The following is a 21,647-nucleotide window of genomic DNA, read 5'->3' on the forward strand; positions in this document are numbered from 1 at the left end:
AGAGGTACGGAGGCTGAAGGGAATCTCTTCGGAGATGTACCTTCGGGATAAGAACTACGCAGTTCTAGGCACCGCACAGCTGCCGGGGAAAACCCACCTCCCTTTGCATCCGCCCCCCCCTCCGCCGGAGGCGGGGCTCGGGCCAGAGCACGTGATGGCTGGGGCACCCACCTTTACTCAGGGCAGGCCTCTCGTTTATTCTCGGTTTCATGGGTCGCCACTTCGACCCCCGACACTTCAGGTCGATGTTTCAGTATGCAAGACGCCCATTCTCCTCCAAACGTCTCTCTATGAGCTTTGTGAGAAGCCTGCTTTGGGAACCTAAATCGCGAAGGGGTCTTTGCCCACAAGAAAGATGGCGGCACACCGCTTTCACTGGGTACGCGGACTCGGCTCCGACGCCGGTCCCGCTGGGCGAGGCGCAGGCGGAAGGGGCGGCTCTGAGATGACCGGAGACCTTCCTGGGAGGGGCTCTGAGCCCCGGAGGCGTGGCCTAGTCGGAATTGTAGGGTGGGATTGGGCTTCCGGGTGCTGGGCGGGGCCTCCGCGGCACCCCGCCCCTCCTTCCCCGAACCGGAAGTGTCTCTCGGTCTTTCCAGCTGGTTGTCATTTCACTCGGCTCGGTCCTGAGGAGAAGGACTCAGCCGCGGCTGCGGGACCCGGGCACCCGAGGCAGTGGCGGCGGCGGCGGCGGCGGAGGCGGCGGCGGCGGCGGCGGCAGCAGCGACAGCAGAGGAAGACGAGGAGGAAGAAGGAAAGAAACAGAAGAGCCAGGCGGAGTCCGCAACGACAACAGCTGGGACTGCGGGACCGGGGGAGAGCGGCGGAGGCGGCGGCGGCGGCGGCGGCGGCGGCGGCCCAGCAACCGTGAGGAGAAACAAAAGCCTTCTAAATTAGTTTCCAAGCAGGCTAGGGGAAGAGAGAGCGCGAGCCCACGGGGGAGGCCTTTCTCCTTTAGAGTAACTACGGTAGCGGGGTTTTCCTTTTTGTCCATCCCCCCCTTCCCCCTCCCCCCCGGCGGAGAATCGAACTGAGAGAACTGAACAAACCGCCCCTGGGTCCCATGAGGGAAAAAAATCCCGGAGCCGCAGAGAGGGGAAGAGGCAGAAACCGCAGGACCTTCCAGGTCGCCCCCTTGCTCCCCGCACCCCCGGGCCGCCAGCTCGCCCTTGTCCAGTCTCGCTAATCCCTCCTGATCGCGATACCCCCCAGAGGGAGAAACGGGTGTTTCCAACCCCTTTCATGGGGGAAAGGAGGCCGAAGGGAGCCCAAGAACAGCAAACGCAGCAAGATCTGCACTCGGAGCCCCAGGAACAGCCCCAGAGGCCCACACTGCACCCTACAAAAGAACAGAAACAGGACCAGGAACAGCAGAAATCACCCTGCAATCATCTTTCCTTTAGTCAAGGCTGATTTCCTCTTTGGCAACCAGAAATTCACCTCCCGCCCCAGATAACCTAATATAATCTATCTATATATAAATATATAATATATAATGTTCTTAAATTATTCCTGATTTTTTTAACCAAGCTGCCGAGAAAAGAACGTATTCTCCCCGTAATCCTATTCTAATTTTTATGTGAATCTAAACTGCTGAGGAAGACCATATGTGACTGTTAAATTTTATATATATATATTTTTACTCCGCACAATGCTTATTCTTCTATATCCATAGATGCTTGAGAAGCTGTGTTTTTGTCATTCATGTACATTTTCCTTTGGAAAAAGAAAGCGCCTATTTTACTAACCAAAGACTTGATTTTTACCTTTTTCCTTTTTTATTCCCTCCTAAAAATAAGCCCAATTGGATTCATATCAATATTTTAAGAGATTTTTTTTTTTTTAGTTGTATTTCCTTTAAGAGAGACCAGAATTCCAAATCAGAGATACTTAGGGTCATAAGCTGTGATCTTTGAGTTAGCTATAAATAAGATACTTCAAGCAAACACACAAATTTGCGCTACAGGGGGGAAAAGACTTGAGACATTAGGTTGTCTTTTTTTATTGTGAGATTCTGATCCTAAAAATAATAAATGGGGGATTACGGGTTTGGAGTGCTAGTGCAAAGCAATACTGGGAATAAATCTGCTTTTCCAGTCCGATTCCATCCACATCTGCAGCCTCCACACCATCACCAAAATGCCACCCCCAACCCTGCTGCTTTTATAAATAATAACACAGCTGCCAATGGCAGCAGTGCTGGGTCAGCTTGGCTCTTTCCTGCTCCAGCTACCCATAACATTCAGGATGAGATCTTGGGGTCAGAAAAAGCAAAAAGTCAACAGCAGGAACAACAAGACCCTTTAGAAAAGCAACAACTCTCCCCGAGTCCAGGTCAAGAAGCTGGAATACTGCCTGAAACAGAAAAGGCAAAAGCTGAAGAAAATCCAGGGGACAATTCTTCAGAAAACAGCAATGGAAAAGAAAAAATACGCATTGAATCACCAGTGTTGACAGGGTTTGATTATCAAGAAGCCACGGGCCTCGGTACTTCCACCCAACCCTTGACATCTAGTGCATCGTCCCTTACTGGTTTTAGTAACTGGTCAGCAGCGATAGCACCTTCTTCCTCCACGATAATCAATGAAGATGCAAGTTTCTTTCACCAGGGAGGAGTCCCTGGCGCTTCAGCTAATAATGGTGCTCTCTTGTTTCAAAATTTCCCCCATCATGTCAGCCCTGGCTTTGGTGGTAGCTTCTCCCCTCAGATCGGGCCTCTGTCCCAGCACCATCCTCATCACCCCCATTTCCAGCACCATCACAGCCAGCATCAGCAGCAAAGGAGATCTCCTGCCAGTCCCCACCCCCCACCCTTCACACATAGAAATGCTGCTTTTAACCAGCTGCCTCATTTGGCGAATAATCTTAACAAACCTCCTTCTCCATGGAGCAGCTATCAGAGTCCCTCTCCAACCCCCTCTTCTTCCTGGAGCCCCGGAGGTGGTGGCTATGGTGGCTGGGGAGCGTCTCAAGGCCGAGATCACCGCAGAGGGCTGAATGGTGGAATAACACCCCTGAACTCCATCTCACCTTTGAAAAAGAATTTTGCAAGCAATCACATTCAGCTCCAGAAGTATGCTCGCCCTAGCTCAGCCTTTGCTCCCAAATCCTGGATGGAAGATAGCTTGAACAGGGCTGACAACATTTTTCCTTTTCCGGTAAGATGTTGTTCCATTAATAGAATAAGATGAATAAGGAAGCAGTGTGCTGGAATATCTGTGGAATGAAAGAATTGGAGTTGTCTGTGTTTGCATTAGAGATCTTAGAAATGAATCAGTTGCCAGTTTTTATGCCATTTTTTATTTTAGCAAATCAGTGTAATTGGAACAAAACAGTCATTTCTTGGGCCTTAATTTTTCCATTTATAATTACAGATATTGGATAGTTAGCGATGTCCTAATTAATTATAATACTTGTCTTGCTTAACAAGAGAATTTTCTTCACTTGCTTGAGGACGATTGGCAAAACAGTAATATGCAGCAAAAAAAAAAAGTGTTTTATTGTGAAAACTAATGAATGTTTTCTGCCTATCTGAAAGAACTAACTAAAAATGACCTTTTTGACATTGTAAGTAAGGATTCACTGAAACCAACCCTGAGTTCCAGTTTTCCTCTGGTTATATTTAGATGTAGACCTTGCAGTCTGAGCAGTCTGAACGATCAATTCAGCCATTCCTCTTAAACCTCTCTGCAAATTCCGACTTTCTTGTGTCAGTAAGGATGACTAGTTAGGGAGAAATGGTACAGATGGTTTCTTTGTCATGCTTAAATTTCTTTATTTCTTTTGCATTACTGGTTATAGAGCCTACCCTTCTAAGTGCTGAGCATTTCTTTTTGAATACCATGAAGGTGTTGATTTCAGAGGGCCTGTTTTTGGTTTTGCAGTTTTTTTTTTTTTTCGGAGGGGGGTTGTTTTGTTTTGTATGTGATGCCTTTCATGTACTTATTTATTTTCCAGTGTTAACACTAGGGGTGTAGATAATTAAATCATTCCTAAAATAGATCCAGGCAAAGATCACTTGTCTTTATTGCTACTAGTATATCCTTTTTCTGGTAGGAATCATATTATTTGATGTTTTTGAACTAATGAACAGCCAGTTTATCTTGCAGAAACAAGGTAATGGGGATTTCATGACTAGCTGAACATCACTTATTACACTCAATGTATATACTGTAGAGTATGGTCGTTTCTATGTCCTTAGAAAATTTATAGCAAGTAATAAGGTAAACTGAGCCTGTCCTTACATCAAGCTGAAAGGTAAGTTCTATCACTGACCCACTTATAGATAAGGAAAGGGAACATGAGATTAAAACAAAAAAGTATGTCATACACATGTTTTACAGCAAAAGCGTTATTTTAGATACAGTTCTGCAGGGACTAAAACATATTATAAAACAGATGTAGCATTTTTGTTTAAGGGAAGTGAGAGTTTGCTGGAGAGAGCCCTGTGTCAGTCCAAGGAATTAAATAAATATCTCTTCACTCCTTAAGGATGCAGGTGCAAAGCATCTTAAAACTATTTGGTCAAATTTAGTTTTGTTAAAAGACTCTTATTCTTGCCTGTCAAAAGTTGTTGGCATTTTGCTTTTAGAAAACATTATTTTTTTTTTGTTCAAGCTAAAAGTGCAATTGTCATGTAGTGACAGATAAACAGCTGTTCAAGATATTGACAATGGCTTTAAAAGTTGTTAGTAATATTCCATAGAACATAAATGTTAAAGCAATGTAATACACTTTTATTTCTTATTTGCTACTTCTAACGCTGACAATAAATTCAGGTGACCTCATGATCATTTCCTTATTCTGAGCTTAGTAACTTATGATAAAGATTTGTTTAGGGAAAATGAGAAGTTCAGGAAATGAAATATCTATATGTATGTGTCAGGTTTTCTCCCTGTGGGGCTGAGAGGATGTCTTGAACATGTGGAATCCTTTTTATCAGTTTCCAATAACAGATTAAGACTGATATTAAAGGATGTTGTTAGAAACTAACTCTTTGAGAGGGCTGGGCATGTCACTCAGTAATAGAGCACTTGTCAGGCCTGCAGAAGGGTTTGGGCTTGATCTTCAGCACTGAAAAAAAATATTACCTTCCTCTTGTGTTTTGTTTGTTTGTTTTGTCTATTATGCTGAGGGTAAAAGAGGGGTGGTGGGGAGGTAGTCAGCAAACGCAGTTAAAATACAAGAAAGGCGGGGCATGGTACTGCACACCTTAAATTCTAGCACTTGGAAGAAAGGTAGATCTCTGAATTCAAGGCTAGCCTGGTCTACATAGCAAGTTGTAGGCCAACCAGGGCTACATAGTGAGACCCCATCTCAAAAAAATATATATATTGTTTTTCAAATAATAAAAAAGTTAGAAAGTGAATTTTATTTTTGCTCCTTATCTTCATCATTTTTGGTAGTGGGTTTAGTATGAGGTTATAACATTCATATTCAATCAGAATAGTATGCATGGCAATTACATTAAAAAGAAATTACCTGAAATATAGCTAATATTGGACAATAGGTATTTAGTTTGAAATGAACCAGAATTTTTTTTGCATTCATTTACTTCAAGTCTGACCACATCCAGGTTTTTAAAATTAACAATGTTTAAATTTTTCCATATATATTCATGTTTTGTGAGTGTGCACATGTATACATGTAGTGTCAGAAGAGAACTCACGGGGCTAGCTTGTCCCTCCACCAAGTCAGTCCAGGGAACAAGCTCAGGGAGGAGCTTTTCCCAGTATGCCATCCTGCCTGATCTCGTCTCGTCCCTTTTTTTTTTTTTTTGTCCGTTTTCAACATTCAGTTTTGTCCACATTTATAAAGTCTGATTAGGCATTCTAGTAGCCTCCTAACTGATCCACCAGGAGTATATTTTAAGAAAAAAATAATTAAAAGTTGCCTCTGATTTTTTTTTTTACTTAGCCTAAAGCTTCAAGGTATGAATAACAAGGCATGACTTAAATCTTGTTTCAGACCCATTAACTTAATATGCATTTAATAAAATATAAGATGCATTTTATGTTCTAAGTGCTTTATATGTATTAATTTATTCAATAATTCTATGAGGTAGAAATTCTTATTCACATGCCAGATTTGGCTCTTGACCATTAGTTAAGTGGTGCCTCTTCCACAAAATCATAGTACAGATATAAGTTGAGGGTGAGAGGAACTCCTTCCAGAAGCATGTAAAGTGAAAGGAAAAAAGTTAACTACATGTAATAACCAAAAGTGGATTAAAAGCCAGAAATAGTTTCTGCTACCCTGGAGGCTGAGGCAGGTTGGAGAATATAAAAGTTATGGGCAGCCTAGGCAATATAACAAAGCTTTCCATTAAAAAACAAAAGTTGGCTCATAGAATTTTAAAAGTGAAAAATAATAGACCATATTTGTTTATCAACTCTAAATGCTAAACTTCATAAGGATACAGTCAATACTTAATTTTTTATTACATTTATTTATTGTATTTTATGTATGCAAACCAATGCCACAATACATGCATGGAAGTCAGAGGACAACTTGCAGAAATTATTTTTCTCTTTCCACCATGTGGGTTGTGGGGATTGAACTCAGGTCATCAAGGTTGGCAGCAAGTGCATTTACCCAACCGCATTGTCCCAAAATCCTTTCCTGTTTAATTTTTTGTAGTTACTATATGTGAGGAATGGGTTAGGTGCTCTCAGATGGTCTCTATTGCATCCTATAATAGGATTTCTCAGTGCCATGACTTTTAGTTGTATTGTCCTATCTTCAAAATAAACAAGGTCCATATTAATGTGAGTAGGTATGATTTGACCCTCATATTAATGAGAAAAAATCCTGTCTATCCTGCCAAACACATCCTGAAGCTCCAATTTCCAAACCAAATAATAGATTGGGATGCCTGCCAGCAATTATATTTGAATAGCACCTTTTTGGAGTGATGCCTAGATCTGTCCTTACAGGAAAAATAGAGCAGAATCCCTCAGTCTATATACTATTGTCTTAAGCTCCATTTATGTTTCTATCTACCTTAGCTAAAAACCTGGAAAGTGGCCACAAAGATTACCCTCAGTCTTGATTGAGGATAGAATTCAGGACTTTACTTAGGGCTCCATTTACTCTTAGACACAACATCACAGGTTTGTTAAGTTGTCTTAATTACACAAGTAATTCTTGTCACCATAATAACTTACCTGGTGTTGTCTACTTAGTAGTCTTAAAATTATAGCTCACACTGTGTGCTTATAAACAGAAAGCCACTACAGTCCTTCAGGTTGAAAAGCCTTGGTGAATTATTAAAAATCATCATAACAAGCAAACTCATTCCATTTTATTTTTTTCTTAACGTGATTTCAAGTTTCTTTTTTTGCATAGGAAATCTTTTGTTTGACTTAGAGAGAAACCAGTTTTATAATTGTGAACTATGTTTTGGATGGTTCTAGCTATGACAGAATCAAAATAGTGGAAAATGTGCTGGGAAAAGCCTATGAGGTACAATTTCTTCCTCTTTGTAGAAGAGCTTCTCATTAGGTCCATTATTTCCTGATGGAGCTGAAACTAACTGGCAAAGCCATTTTGGTAACCCTTTCCCTCACTTAAAAAAGAGATTTATTGCTTTTTATTTTCCGTGTCTAGGCAATTTGCCTGTATGTGTGCTTATGCACCTGCAGGCCTGGTGCCTGCAGTCCTGAAAAGGGCATTGAGTCCCCAGGAACTGAAGTTACAGATGGTTATGAGCAGCCATATAGGTGTTGGGATCTGAGCCCAGGTTCTCTGAAAGAGCAGCAAGAGCTCTTAACCACCAAGCCATCTCTCCAGCTACCATGGTAGAATTTTTAACTGTATTTTTTTTTTCAGGGAAACCATGAAATATGATTTAAAAAAAAAAAACTTGTTCTAAAATCTATTAGAAAAAGCTTACTTATTGTAAGCCTAGTGAATATGGTTATTGGTAAATAACATTAGGAAAGTGGTATTTAGTTCACCAGGGTAAGCTGCTAAGAGTTATCCTTGGTGGTGCTCCTGAGAAAGAAACAGTGAAAGTATTCTTAAAATTACTTAGGCTTCTGTTTGAATTTTATTGTTTATATTCATTTTTCTTTCAACTTTTCTGTCTTGGTAGAGTGAAAATAATCTTGAAAGCCCTGTGATGTCATGTTGTTTCCAACAATGTGTTATATCTAGGCTTTTGATTTCATCACAGATAAGATAATGTAAACAACATGCTTTGCTTTAAGGTCACAAGGCCACCATATAACTGTTCTCTTTTAACTTTGTGTGACAAATAGTCATTTTATTCCATTTGAATTCTTCAAAGGTGTGTTACAGAAATTAATAAGTTTCTGGCTTTCTATATTTAGGATAATATACATATTTTAAATTTTAGTTTTCATCACATTTTATATTATTGAAAAGAGATTGAGTTAAATTTTCAAGTTTCAGAAAATAACTGGTAGATAGAAGGAGAAGGTTGCATATATTATTTAAGTCAGTTTCTGAATGTGAAATATGAATAACTACTGAGAAAGACTATTATGTGAGGTTAAAATGTGGTTGGACTGAGACATACTTAAATTTGATTCTGAACCCGAACTGAATGGCCTGGTGTAAGTCTCTTAAATTTGGAAGCTGATACCTTATCAAGATAATAATGGTGAAAGATTATTGTAAGACACCTTAAATATGTGGCCATGCTGAAACTGAAAATGTGTCTCTCAAATGTTGAGTAAAATTGTGAAATGAAGGTAATTAGAAATGTAGTTAATGTTTCTCTGAACAATCTTAGTATTGTGTATCCTTTTTTTTTTTTTGCTTTATTTCTCAGAGTACACCTTTACAATCAGCTGTAGCTGCAACCTATGAAAGAGAAATCATTTAACAGAATTACAGATTTTCTCAGGAAAGCAAGTTTTAGAATGATATATATATTTAAACTTTCATTTAAGGTTTGTCTTTGGTGATAACATTTTGTTACAGACTGTAAATAAGTAATGTATACAGGTATACGAAGTAGCTTATTTAAGAATTTATTTACAGATTTCCAAATATTTTTGGAAATTTCTATTTTGGTAATGGTCGCATTTACATCTTACTTTTGTTATGCTTAAACCTGAATCTGTTAGTTTGCTTTAAAGTTTAATCAATTAGCTCCTGGATTAAAATAGAATTAAAACTATTAGGTTAATTTATGATTTGCTTATAATGTTAAAAAATGCATGCTGAATATTACTCAAACATTAGAAAATATTAGAAAGTCTATAAATATATTTTTGTGAGAGACCTATACCTATTTAACAACATAGTTATTCAATAAATGTATGCTAAAAATTAAAGTATAAAATAAAACTAAATTAAAATAACAAAGCATATATTATATATGTAACTATAATATTAAGAAGTCACATAATATCCAATCTAATTCTACAGTACTACTTCCAACGTTATAGTATATAAAGCAACACATAAAGTTTTTTCCTTTTTCTTATTTTAGACAGGGTCTCACCATATTGTCCAGGGTGACCTGGGACTTCCTATGTCAGCCCGTCTGACCTTGAACCTGTGATCTTTTACATCTACCTCCCAGTTTCTTAGATTACAAGCATTTACTACCATACCTGGTGCCTAAAACTTTTAATAAAACAACACAATGCAAACCTTTGGATAGCAAAATTCTGGTCCTGCTTCATGTCAAAGAAAACCTGATCAATATCAAGTATTTATCAGTATGTATCATTCAGTATTTTGAAAGATTTTGCATTAAGTTGTTTTATTAAAAGTTTTAGGCATCAGACATGAATGCCTATCTCATGTCTATGGGCCGAATTATCAAACTTTAAAGCCTTAAGCTATGTGAGGACTTCCCATATTGTACTGTACTAATGCTGGACAATTCGAATTTGCTGAGTATTTTTTTATATACCCTAGTCATTTTTATACACCTAATTTCCTAATTTTTCAGTATTATGTATTTCAAAGCCATACCTGTATTTAAAATGTCATGTAGCATTTTAAATAATAGTTCTTTCAGAGAGCCTAGAGGGATGTATCTAGTTATCATGTCATGGTGCTTGCTAGTAAAACATCTGTCTGCTGTCATTTTGTTGTCATGACCTCATCAACATTTGTATCCCTAACATAAACTTAAGTATGATAACAGATCTGGACTCTAAATATGACATTATTGCTTACTAGTCATATAACCCATGACAAGTGTACTACTTCCTGATTCTTCATTTTTTCATTTCTTTTCTCTGGCACCTTTGAAAATAAAATGAAATTACATCTAATATTTGTCTTCCAGAAGATTCTGTTATTCAAAGACAACAAGATTTTCAATAACAACATTAGTCAGGGCCAGCAAGTTGGTTCAGCAGGTGAGGGCACCTATGGCTAACCCTGATGATGTGAGCTCAATTCCTAAAATCCATGAGGTAGAAGGAAATAGCCAGTTCTTACAAATTGCCCTCTGATCGTCACACATGCATCCTACTAGATAGCATTTGTGCGAGCACACACGACACACTCAGATTAATTTTGAAAAATAGTAAGGGCTGGAGAGATGGATTATTGGTAAATAATCTGCTCTTCCAGAAGATGAGTTCTGTTCCCAACACCCATGTTGGGTGAGTAACAACTGCTTTTAACTCCAGCTCTGAGGAATGCAATGCCCACTTCTGGACTCTCTGGGTACCTGGACAAAACTACACATGCATGCACGTGAGTGCACACACAAAGACACACACATAATTTTTTTTTTTTTTTTTTTTTACTTAGTAATCCAGTTTTGTGAATAGCAGTTTCTTTAAATGTCAAAAACAGCTGGTGTGGTGCCTGAGTGAGTATATGCACCTGACACCAAACCCGATATCCTGTGTTTGATCCATAGAACCTGCATGGGAGAAGGAGAAAACTGAGTCCTTCAGTTTTATCTTCTCATCTCCATGAGAGGGTCCATGGTACTTGTGCACCTGTACGTGTGCACCTGCATGTTTCCCCTTATTAAATAAATGTCATTAAATGTGGAAACAATTTCTGACTGGTATGTGATAATTTTAAAAATAAAATTGCACATAAATAATAGCGGAACTCGGCTACATAATAGCCTTTATTTTACTGCACACAAATAAATAGTATCTAATTGGTGACTTTACCACTTTTGATAAGGTGTGTTTTTTAATATTTTATTATGGAAAATTTTAAACATTGATAAGACAAAATAGTGTCAGGAATCCTCTGTACATGTCACCTGGCTTCGGCAGTCACTGGCTCCTGGACAATCCTCTTTGATCTATACTCCAGAACTCTTTTCTGCCATACATCTTGAAGCAGTTCCTAGACATGGTAGAATTTTATTGTGAAGGTACGCACTTCTCAGAGGTCCAGAGTCCTTAAAAGATATAGAAAGAGAATCTTCCCAAGGTCTTTTAAAGATGCTAATGCTTCACGTTTCTGTCATCCTTGCTCAGCCTCATGTTAATCCCACATCCACTAGTGATCTCATCTCTTTCTGGGCCATCAAAAATAAGTAAATAAAATAAGCTCAACTAAAGTACCAAATCAGCTGCTGGTGACTATATATAGATATATATATAATGAGAGTATAATATTCTTAATCTTGGCCTTCTTCTAATTCTAGGCTTCTGTGGAATTGTGGGTATGATATCTGGAAAGAATTGAAAAGAACAGAACAGGGCTGTGCTTTGGGGATTGTTTTTCTGTTATGTTTTGAAAGGAAATCAGAGATTTGGGGTCTTTTGGAAACCTGTAGGGTACATCAAACCTTGTTCGTTCATCTGTCTCTTTCAGTAGAGGTATTTGGGCTGTAGGCTAGGAATCCGTGGCTATGGCAGGAGAGGGCCTTTTAATGAAGAGTATAATCTGGGAACTTCCTATTTTGCTCTTGAGTGTTGAGGAGTGTGTTTTGCCTAGGAGACTATACAGAGATGAATATGGGGTGGCCTTGTTAGAGGCAGAGCACTGGATGCTTGTCACCAAGGGTCACAAAAAAAGAGTTTATGTCAAGAGTTGCAAAAACTAAGTCTCAGCTTAGGTATAAAAATCGTACATTTTGGTTTATAGTCCCTTTGCTGTCTAGGCCCTGAGCTGGCCAGGCAGACATGGAGAAGAGAAACTCTCACAGCCATTTAGGATCCTCATGTGTCTTTATGACCAGATTTACTGTCTCAGGGCAGTTGTGTTTACTTTTCTTACAACAGTGGCCTCTTGTAATGAATAGCTTGCTTGATAGAAGAACATCCCCTGTGATATTTTTGAATGGAGATATTTTTGGACTTATTATGATAACCTTATGTATGAAACTGGCAATATTATGACACAGAACAGTGGGATTATTCAGATATGCCAATAACCTGTTTTCAAAATGTGACTTTCACATACTTTTCTCATGTACCACAGAGAGAAGGCAAGCAAGGATGTATACTGAATGTGCCTTCTAGTTGCCAGCCGTTGTGCCTCACATAGCATGCCTCGTTTCTTTCTCACCAGTTTTCTGTTTGTGTGTGTACATGCATATGAGTGTGCAGGTGCGAATGCCCTTCTGCACAGATGCATAGGCCAGAGGAGGACTAGGTATTTTCAACACAGCATCACCATTTTCTCCCAAAAGCTGACTGCCTTACAGTGCTGAAGCTACAAGCACATGAAACTGTGCCTAGCTTTTATTTATTTATTTATTTATTTATTTATGGATTCTAGGTTGCTTTTCACTTTTTCCTTTTATTGAAAATAAATGTTCTCCTACAATATATCCTGATAGAGTTTTGCCTCCCTCTTCTTCCAGTTTCTTCTCCCCTCCCCCTCTGAATCCACTTCCCTTTTTGCCTTTTATTACAAAAGAACAGGTTTCTAAGAGATAAGATACAAACATGACAAAATAAAATACAATAAAATAGCCAGGTGCTGTGGCACATATCTGTAATCTCAGCACTCAGGAAGGCAGTAGCAGGCAGATTACTGTGAGTTTGAGGCCAGCCTGGTCTACAAAGTGAGCTCCAGGGCAGCCAAGGCTACAGAGAAACCCTGTCTCCAAAAACCAAACAACAATAATAATATAAAGGAAAAACCATCATATCAAAGTTGGACAAGGCAACCCAGTAGAAAGAAAGGAGTCCTAAGAGCAATGTGCCTTGTGTTTTGTGTGGATGCTTTGAACTCAGGTCCCTGTACCTGCAGAGGAAGCGCTCTTATCCCAGCGCCAGCTTCTTAGTCTCTTGTCACAACGTTACTGAGATACTTTGTGCGCAAAGTCAAGGTTCAGTGATGTTGCAGTCTCAAGATCACTTACTCAGTAAATATAGATTTCTTTCTTCCAAGCAAGGTTAGGATGACTAAATAAGGAGGAAGTAGGGAGTCTACTGAACTAATAAAGTCTAAATTACCAGTTTTGCTTTTTAATTAGAGTGACAATAAGTTTTTTAATCATGTTAAGGGTTTTATAATACTCAAAATACATAAATATATGTAGCATTTAGTGAAGGGAAAATAAAAGAAAATGTTCTCAAAGGCTTTCTGAAGAGATCTTCTGATATATCAGTTCATGTGGGACCCAAACAGAGTTATGAACTGATCAGAATGATTCAACTGTAGTTTAGAATTCTGTCAGGGAATATTTAGTAATCTAAGTAAGACTCTTTACCTTTATTAAAGGTGTTATGGTGAGAACATACCGATTTAAAAGAAAAGTGGTGAAGAAATATGAGGTGCTATTAAATGTATCTATCTTGCCCCTTCACATTCACATAATTACCCCTTTGATGTCAGTCTCTGACATTTAACCTGCATCCAGCCCATGCAGACACAACAAAGAATTTTATACCTTGTGCATGTCAATAATGAACCATCTCAGTTATCACATGACCTACTTAAATAGATTTTTTAAACTAAGACCTCTTAAGCTAGACTCCATCATTTACAGTATGACTTTAAGCTTCATGTTCCTAAAATGGGATAATAATAACTAGTGACTCTACCTGGTACTTGTAAGAAACAAATGCAGTTCAATGATATATAATTTGTGTGAGAAATGGAACTCAGAGCCAGGAGAAACAAGGCAGCCTCTTGCTTTATGGTGGCAGTAGATTTACAGTATGCTGTACCTGTGCTGTGGGAAACATGTAGTCCTAGCCAGGGAGATAAGCAACAGCCTGTGTGTCTGATGCAGCCTAAGAATGCTAAGAGACGCTAGGGAAAGAAGTTTCCTCTGTCCTGGGGCGTGAGGCTTTTTGGAAGCAGAGTACTGAAGGCTAACTGTACAGTCACTTCTTTGTGATTTGTGGACATAAATAGCATTTCATCCAAGAAGAATATTTATATTTTGGAAAATCTTGGATTAAAACTCCCATAGTTAGCTTTGATTAAATATGAGCTCTCCCAGAACTTTCAAGCTTCCTATTTGTTTTGGCAGCTGACACACTGGCATAGACTTTCCTTTTGAACCAAAATATTTTTCTTTCCCTTCTTCACCAGGGAAAATTTAATCCAAAAAGAGAAACTTCCACAGCCTGATATGGATTAGAGAAGGCTGAAAGCAATCACAGAAAGGGAAGGAAGAAAGCAGGGGATTGAATTTTGGCTTGGACTCTTTATAATCTAGCTACATTCAATTAATTATATTTTATATAATTAAATACCAGTCTGGTAGCACCCATACACAGGGATGCATATTTACATAAAGAGCCAATAAAGAGTGGTGGTGGTAGTGGTTATCTTGGATGTATTTAAATGAGAAATTTTAGTCTGAAGACAGAATCTCTGAGCGCAAAACAACGTCCAGTATGAGATGTATAATATAACGGTTTCTATTCTTATCTAGTGAATGTGGATATCCCTTTACATAAGAGTGAAACATGAGAAAAAATTTCCTTGAGGGTCTCTAATCCTAGGGAACTGATTTAGGTAATAATTTCCCTCTATAATTGATTTTCAAGAAAGTCCATAATATTTAACAAATGGTAGGTGCTGATATTTTACACAAAGATTCACACTTGCTTTATGATCATACTGTCATATTTAATTTTTTTTTTTTTCGAGACAAGGTTTTTCTATATAGCCTTAGCTGTCCTGGACTCACTTTGTAGACCAGGCTGGCTTCGAACTCACAGAGGTCTGCCTGCCTCTGCCTCCCCAAGTGCTGGAATTACAGGTATGCGCCACCACACCTGGATCTGTAACACTTCCTACACAGGTAAATAGTGTGGAGTAGGATATGCTCTACAGCTATTTTATGATAGGATTTGATTCTTAACTAAAGAGAAATTTAACGAAAAGGAATATCAAAATCTTAACTAAAGAGAAATGAGCATGAGTGTCACCTGTCTTTAAATGGAGATGTCTTAGGGCATTTGATCAACAGTTTTGAGAGGACACAAATTATCAGTAAATGTCTGAAGGCAGCAATTCTCTGTTGTTAGATGATAAAGAAGGATGTGCCCAAATAACAAATTAGAGAGGCCAAAGGTGATGGTGACAGTCTAAGTGCAAGATTGTATTTTGTTTGTGCCTAGTAGTGAACATTTGGTTTCTTCAAGAACAGTTCCCCATTTGTTGAAATTGAACTTGATTTGTATTTTCTGAAGGTATGTATTGTAGAGTTTGGAATTTTCCAATCTGGATAACAAAGACCCTCTCTCTATAAGGAAACTTCAAATGTTTCTTATAGCTTGCTTAAGATGGCCTGTATATAGTCAATTATAATAATAAGATACAAACCACATCACAGAATAGCTAATGAAACTAATCTGTTGAATGGCACTGTTTAATTTAGTAGTTTTAAATGTATAAGTCCCTGGCCTCATATGGAGACTTGTCAAAAGTGTGAATTCTTAGCCTATCCCAGACATGCTAAATCTGGGGTGACTCGGTAGTCTGTGATGCTGCTGCACCCGCAAGTATGAAAACATGGGTGGCTGGACATGGGGGCTTGCACCTTTAATCCTACTACTCAGGAGGGAGAGACAGGTAGATCTCTATGAGTGATAAGCCAGCCTGGTCTACACAGAGAGCTCTAGGTCTGCAGACTACATAGTGAGACACTGTCTCAAAAAATAAACAGCAGCAAAATTTTGACTTAGATCATCATGTGAATGCTAAAATTGGTGTGGCTTATAATTCTAGCTACTTAGTAGGCAGGAGGACTGTGAGTTCAAGACTCTTGAAGCCAACCAGTTACTTGAATGCAATTTGATGTTAAGCTTAACAAGTGAGGTCTAGCAGCACTCAAGTGCTTGAAATCCTGGCACTTGATAAGCTGAGGTAGGAGGATCAAGAGTTGGAGGCCATTGTCAGGCAAGACCACTTAGTAGGCAAAGGCACCTCTGCCAAGCCTGATCACCTAAATTAAAGGAGAGAACTGATTCCTTCAAGTTGTCCCTGATCTCAACACATGTATCATAGTACATGTTCACCCTTCCCTAACAAACAAAGCAAACAAATGAAAACGTAATTTAAAAAAAGAGAGCTGGAGGTCAGCCCAAGCTACACAAGGAGAACCTACCTTAAAAACAAAACACACTCAATAAAACCTGTAAGATTACAAAATAAAGTGAAGTCAGAACATTGCAATAAAGATGCTTGTGGAGCCTTGAAAATGATTGATGTTCTTTCATATTTGGGGGTTGTTATTAAGTTCATGGGTTTTAGAGCTAAAGGCCTGGGTTCAAATTCTGCTGCACAACATACCTGACATGGTTAAAGCCATTGTTTTACTTTATGCTTGTTTTCCTGATCTATGAAAGGAAATAATTGAATATACCCAATTACAGAAGGCTTTTGTGATAGATAAATGAGACTCTGTATTGAATATGTGAAGTTAGTTGCCAGCATTCTTCTTGTTAGACCTATTCCAGCTCCCTTGGTTTGAGTTGATAACCTGCAAATGTGTGTGGCACATTACGTGTGGCACATTTGTCTCATAGTTGTGATGAGTATTCCTTACCTGTCATCCCAGTGGGAGACAGGACCAGGGCATTGTGTTCTCATATGTATTTCAGATTTCTGTTTCATCTTTGTCACCCTTACACATTTTGGGCATTCTTTTGTTGAGTAATAGTTAGGTAATATTTAAGTGCTTACTGTTTCCCAGACATTTGCCATATGCATCCTTTAAACATCCCTCTCCTACTGTGTTCAAATAAATTTTAGTGGTCCTGTGATGATTACCTTGTCTAAAGTAGTGTTTCTGGCTTTGGAATGAAGCTTGAATCATAGCTGTGTTGCTGAAGTTAGCAGGAACTTGCCTATGCAGTAAATTGTATAAATTTTCCTTTGTATTAGTTTTTATTATTAAATGGCAATAACAGATCCTAACTTAGGAAGTCTCAGGCTTATAATCAAGACAATGCTGATATAGTACATCGACTGATTGTGGCTACTTATTTGGTGCTCAGTACAGAGAAGTTCAACTTTTCTCCCAAGGGAGACTGGTAGAGGTAGTAAGAAACAAATGTTTGTTGGTTGAGGGGAGGATGTTCTTTAATTTTTGCAAGATACTTAATCTTCTCCCCAACAAATTGTAGAGGTAATATTTTTCTTTTTCTGGTTTTTCAAGACAGGGTTTCTCTGTGTAATGTTGTCTGTCCTGGACCTGCTTTGTATACCAAGCTGGCCTGGAACTCACAGCGATCTACCTGCCTCTACTTCCCTGAGCCACCGTGCCTGGCTGGTAATTTTTTTTAAGCTTGTTGTTTTCTTAATATTTGCATAATGGGCTGTTTAGCCCTGTTAAAGAGGGCTGAGACTATAGTTCTGTGGTAAAACTTTCCTTTTTAACACACAGAAGGCCTCGGGTTCAATCTCTAGCACTAAGAAAGAAAAAAGTTTACTTTCTTACTTTCAGTGACCTCTACCTTCTGGAGACTAAAAGTGAACTTTGAGTAGTAATTGTCCTGGATTCTATTGCCAGCTCTGCAAATACAAACAAATGAAAAGCATTTCATTCTAGGAAAGAGACAGTAAACATCTACTGAAATGCCTTTCTTTTCTGGACCAGGAAAGCATTCTGGAGGACAGCAGTTCCCTGCAAAGTTGAAGCTTCCTAGTGTCTAGTACCCATTTCACTGATTTAGGCTGATATTCATGTTTTGGTCATTGGTGCAAGGAAATCAAGGAGAGCTGTCACTTGACTTTTTTTTATTTTACAGTTACTTTCTGTGAAATAGATTCTAGAAACAAAACAGCAATTATATGTGGTCCAACTTGTAGTCAAAAGAGACAAAAAGGAAAAAAATTGGAAATCAAGCCTTCCATGATAATCTCAACTCTTTGGTCTTTGAATACAAAATCTAACATTTTTCCTGTGTGCTAGCCTCACTATTGTATTTCTACCATTCTACCTATTGGCACAAGACCAGATTGTTAAAAAGTTAAATGTAAAAATAGAAAAGATCACCAAAAGAGCAAATTAAGAATGATAAACTTTGAATCCCCATTGATAAAAAGCTAACTTGACAAAATATGTGATTTTTGACCCATTGATTACCAGAGCATTCAGGAAACAAATGTTATATAAATGTAGCTTATATTGCTAGTATGTTTGGGATGTGGGCAAGAATACCTATTGCAGTGGGATTGAAAAGATGAGGGTGCTTGTGCCACTGAGCTCTTAGCCTTTGTACTTCAGTATCAATGATTTCGTGAGATTCTCTTCTCTTCTAAATTTATATAAAACCTAGAAATCTGTCTCAACATACTACACCTAAGTTTCAATACCAATTGATCTGCATTTATATATTGTATTTACTTATGAGCCTGTAATTAAATCACAATGAATTAAAAGAAAAAATAATCTTGCTATAAAAGGATTGAGGTAGATTTTAATCCAAAAATTACTGAAACTTATATTTTTCATTTGAGATTCTAGTTTGATACTTTTTCAGTTAAAGTCAGTGGTTATTAAACTTAGTAGACATCTATGTTCCAGGCAGTGTACTTGAGGCATAGGTAACCATGGAGTTGGTGGCTGTTTTTACTTAGTAAGTAAAGTTTTGAATAAGTTTACTAAGTTGTTTACTAGTGTCCCATTAACAAACAGAAGCTTTCTTGACTTACTAAAGTAGCTTTTATAAAGGAAGCCACACAAAACCACTGTGCTGCTACTCTTCATTTTGTGACTTAGCAAAATGCAAATTCTGGAAATTCACAAGACTACTACTGCGTTAGTTCCACAAAAAAGAATAATTGTTCCACAAAAAAGAGTAAATTGTTCTCGTGTCCCTATTATTTATTTTAGAAAATGAACAGCTGCAATGGGAAATATATAAACAAGAAAGTACAGAAATATTTCACATGCTTAAAAATCACTCAAAGGTATTCACCCACGTGTGGTTTTAGCATCACCTCCATCCAGTAGATGTGCTTAACAGACAGTGATATAGAAGGGTGGGCAGTGCTCCTTAACCCAGTTCATAGCATGGACACAAGAAAATGATATTTCAACAAGACATCACCACAGAGCTTCTTCCATCTCAGGCCCTTCTGGGCAGTCCGGTAGGGCAAAGTGGTAAGACTGACTTGGCTCACCTTCACCCATTTGAGGTCAGTGCTGTACTGGGACATCTGAGGTAGTAGTCATACTGGAAGCATTTGATGTGAAACAGATCCTGCCCTTGGGACATTGTCAGAGGATATAGCAGGTAAGTGCTTTATACTGGCTATGGCTTTGGAAGATGACCCAGGTACAGGCATACTTCATAGTCTTCTAGAAAGAAGAAAAATCCAGCTGCTATGGATTGAGGCAGTGTGACTTGGCGTTGACTTCCAAACCTTGCCTTATGCACTTGAAACCTTAAAAATAGAGCAGTCTCCCCTTTTACACATTCTGTACCTTAGAAAGTCTAATTCTGGCTGTATGTCCTACTTTTATGGGAGCTAACTGAGAAAAGGAAGCTGACAAGTAAAAAGTCAGGAGGAAAAGGTGGAAAAACAGTTCTGGAGTGGAGTGGCTTCTCTAGAGCAGAATCACATGTTAAAGTGCCCCACCCCAATTCTTATCCTTATTCTCACCACAAGCCCACCATTCCCTGGGGGCAATCACAAACCTGCACTCCCTTCTATTGAATTAGATCCAGATGTAACTGCACCTGGACCCCCTAAGCTGCAGAGTTATCAGAAAACCATTTGTTCAGTGAACATTGCTGAGTATCTAGATGGTGGGGCAGGGAAGTACAGTGTACAGTGTCACAGAAGAAGAGGGAGATATGCCAGGCTGATCAGAAAATAATCTTGAGTGGAAGATTTTCTCTGTTGGTCTAGAAGTTAGATATCAAAGTTGTTGTTTTTTGTTTTTTTGTTTTTTTTTAAGTGTGATCCCAGCAAACAAAAATAAAATTAAGAGCAAGGCAGAGCAGTCTGAGGCACTGGATTAAGAGATTTTGCTTGTTTGTTTGCTTGGTTTGGTTTTAAACAAGCTGAAAGTAACTAGGAGCTGTGTGGATTCTTAGCATTTATAAGGGCCTGAGTTTAGTACCAAGAACAAAACAACAACAGAAGCTAAGTGAAAAGTCATGTGAGTAACTGCAGAGAAGGGTACAGAGCCCTGCTTGTCTGGCTTCTGTGGAAGTCCTCCAAAGATTCTGACAGTGTCTTTGGGCTCAGATGTCTGTGTCATCACTTCCTCTTGGAGTTTAAAATGTTTCCATGTACTTTAACCTCTCAAGCTAAGCTTCTATTTTAGTTGTTACTAGATAATTCCCTTCATCTAAGGAATGCTAGAGCAGTTGGGCAGTTGTAAACTTTCCTTAATTGTCACTCACTCTGGAAGTAGACTTCACTAGCTGGGGCAGGCCCTAAACTCTTATCTTTAACTTTAATGGCAGCAAAATTAAGTTCAGCTTGGCAAGTATTAAGCACTGAGGCGGATTTTTTTTTTCTCCAGGTACCCACTCTGATCATTGTCCTCTGTCCTCCATCAGAAATAAGGCTAGGCTCTTTAAAGAGCAAGTGCCTTTTCATGGTAGAGCAAGTAAGAGGACAAGCTTCGTTCTTGAAGCAAGCTCTGTCCAAGTGAGGGAAACAGTGTCTCATGTCGGTATTCCATCATTCTAAGAGAGGGGAGATTCCATCAAAATTACTATTTTTTAATGTGTTCATGTATTTGTAGTATAGTATTTGTTCTGGTTCTGATAGGATTGAATGTCTGTGTCTGTGCGTGTCCATGTGTGTCTGTCTCCAGCTTTATTTTTGAGATAGAGCCTTTCACTGAATATGAGGCTCATTGATTTAGCTGGCTGGATCCGAGACTTATTGATTCAGTTGGCTACCCACTGAGCTTCATGGATCTGCCAGCTTGATAGCAAGGTACTAGAACAGTGGGAAAAGGTTTACCCTATTAATCTAGTCTAATCTTACATAGTGGAAAAGATTAGCTTTCTTTTACACTTAATACTGTTCTTAAGGTGAAGGCTTCTTTTCATGGTTTATGCTTTATTAATATAAGTGATACTTTTGTTGAATTCTTGTCAGAAATAAAATAATCAGACCCTAATGAGCTCTGTGTACTTTTATGCGTCTTGATGTTTTGAAAGTGCTAGAGTAAATAAGCTTTTTTGACATATGTTACTAAATGTAACTTATTTTCCTCTTGTGTAGGTAAATGCTGTTGGGAGGGGCTCATTGGAACTGAGTCTTACTAGTGCATACTAGTGCTTTGCTGCAGTGTTGTC

General features: G+C 38.7%; 1 protein-coding gene across 4 annotated transcripts in view; it reads left to right on the top strand.

The window, feature by feature from the left end:
• The first annotated feature begins 638 nt into the window (after window positions 1-638).
• Cpeb4 (cytoplasmic polyadenylation element binding protein 4) overlaps window positions 639-21,647 on the top strand; it is a 63,295-nt gene continuing 42,286 nt past the window's right edge. For all 4 annotated transcript variants that reach the window (XM_060363888.1, XM_060363889.1, XM_060363890.1 and 1 more), the window contains exon 1: window positions 639-3,158. In XM_060363888.1, coding sequence (XP_060219871.1) covers window positions 2,034-3,158 — 1,125 coding nt within the window. In that variant the 5' untranslated portion in view covers window positions 639-2,033. The remainder of the gene's footprint in view (window positions 3,159-21,647) is intronic.

This window comes from Meriones unguiculatus, chromosome 11 (assembly GCF_030254825.1).
Source record: "Meriones unguiculatus strain TT.TT164.6M chromosome 11, Bangor_MerUng_6.1, whole genome shotgun sequence".
NCBI lineage: Eukaryota > Metazoa > Chordata > Mammalia > Rodentia > Muridae > Meriones > Meriones unguiculatus.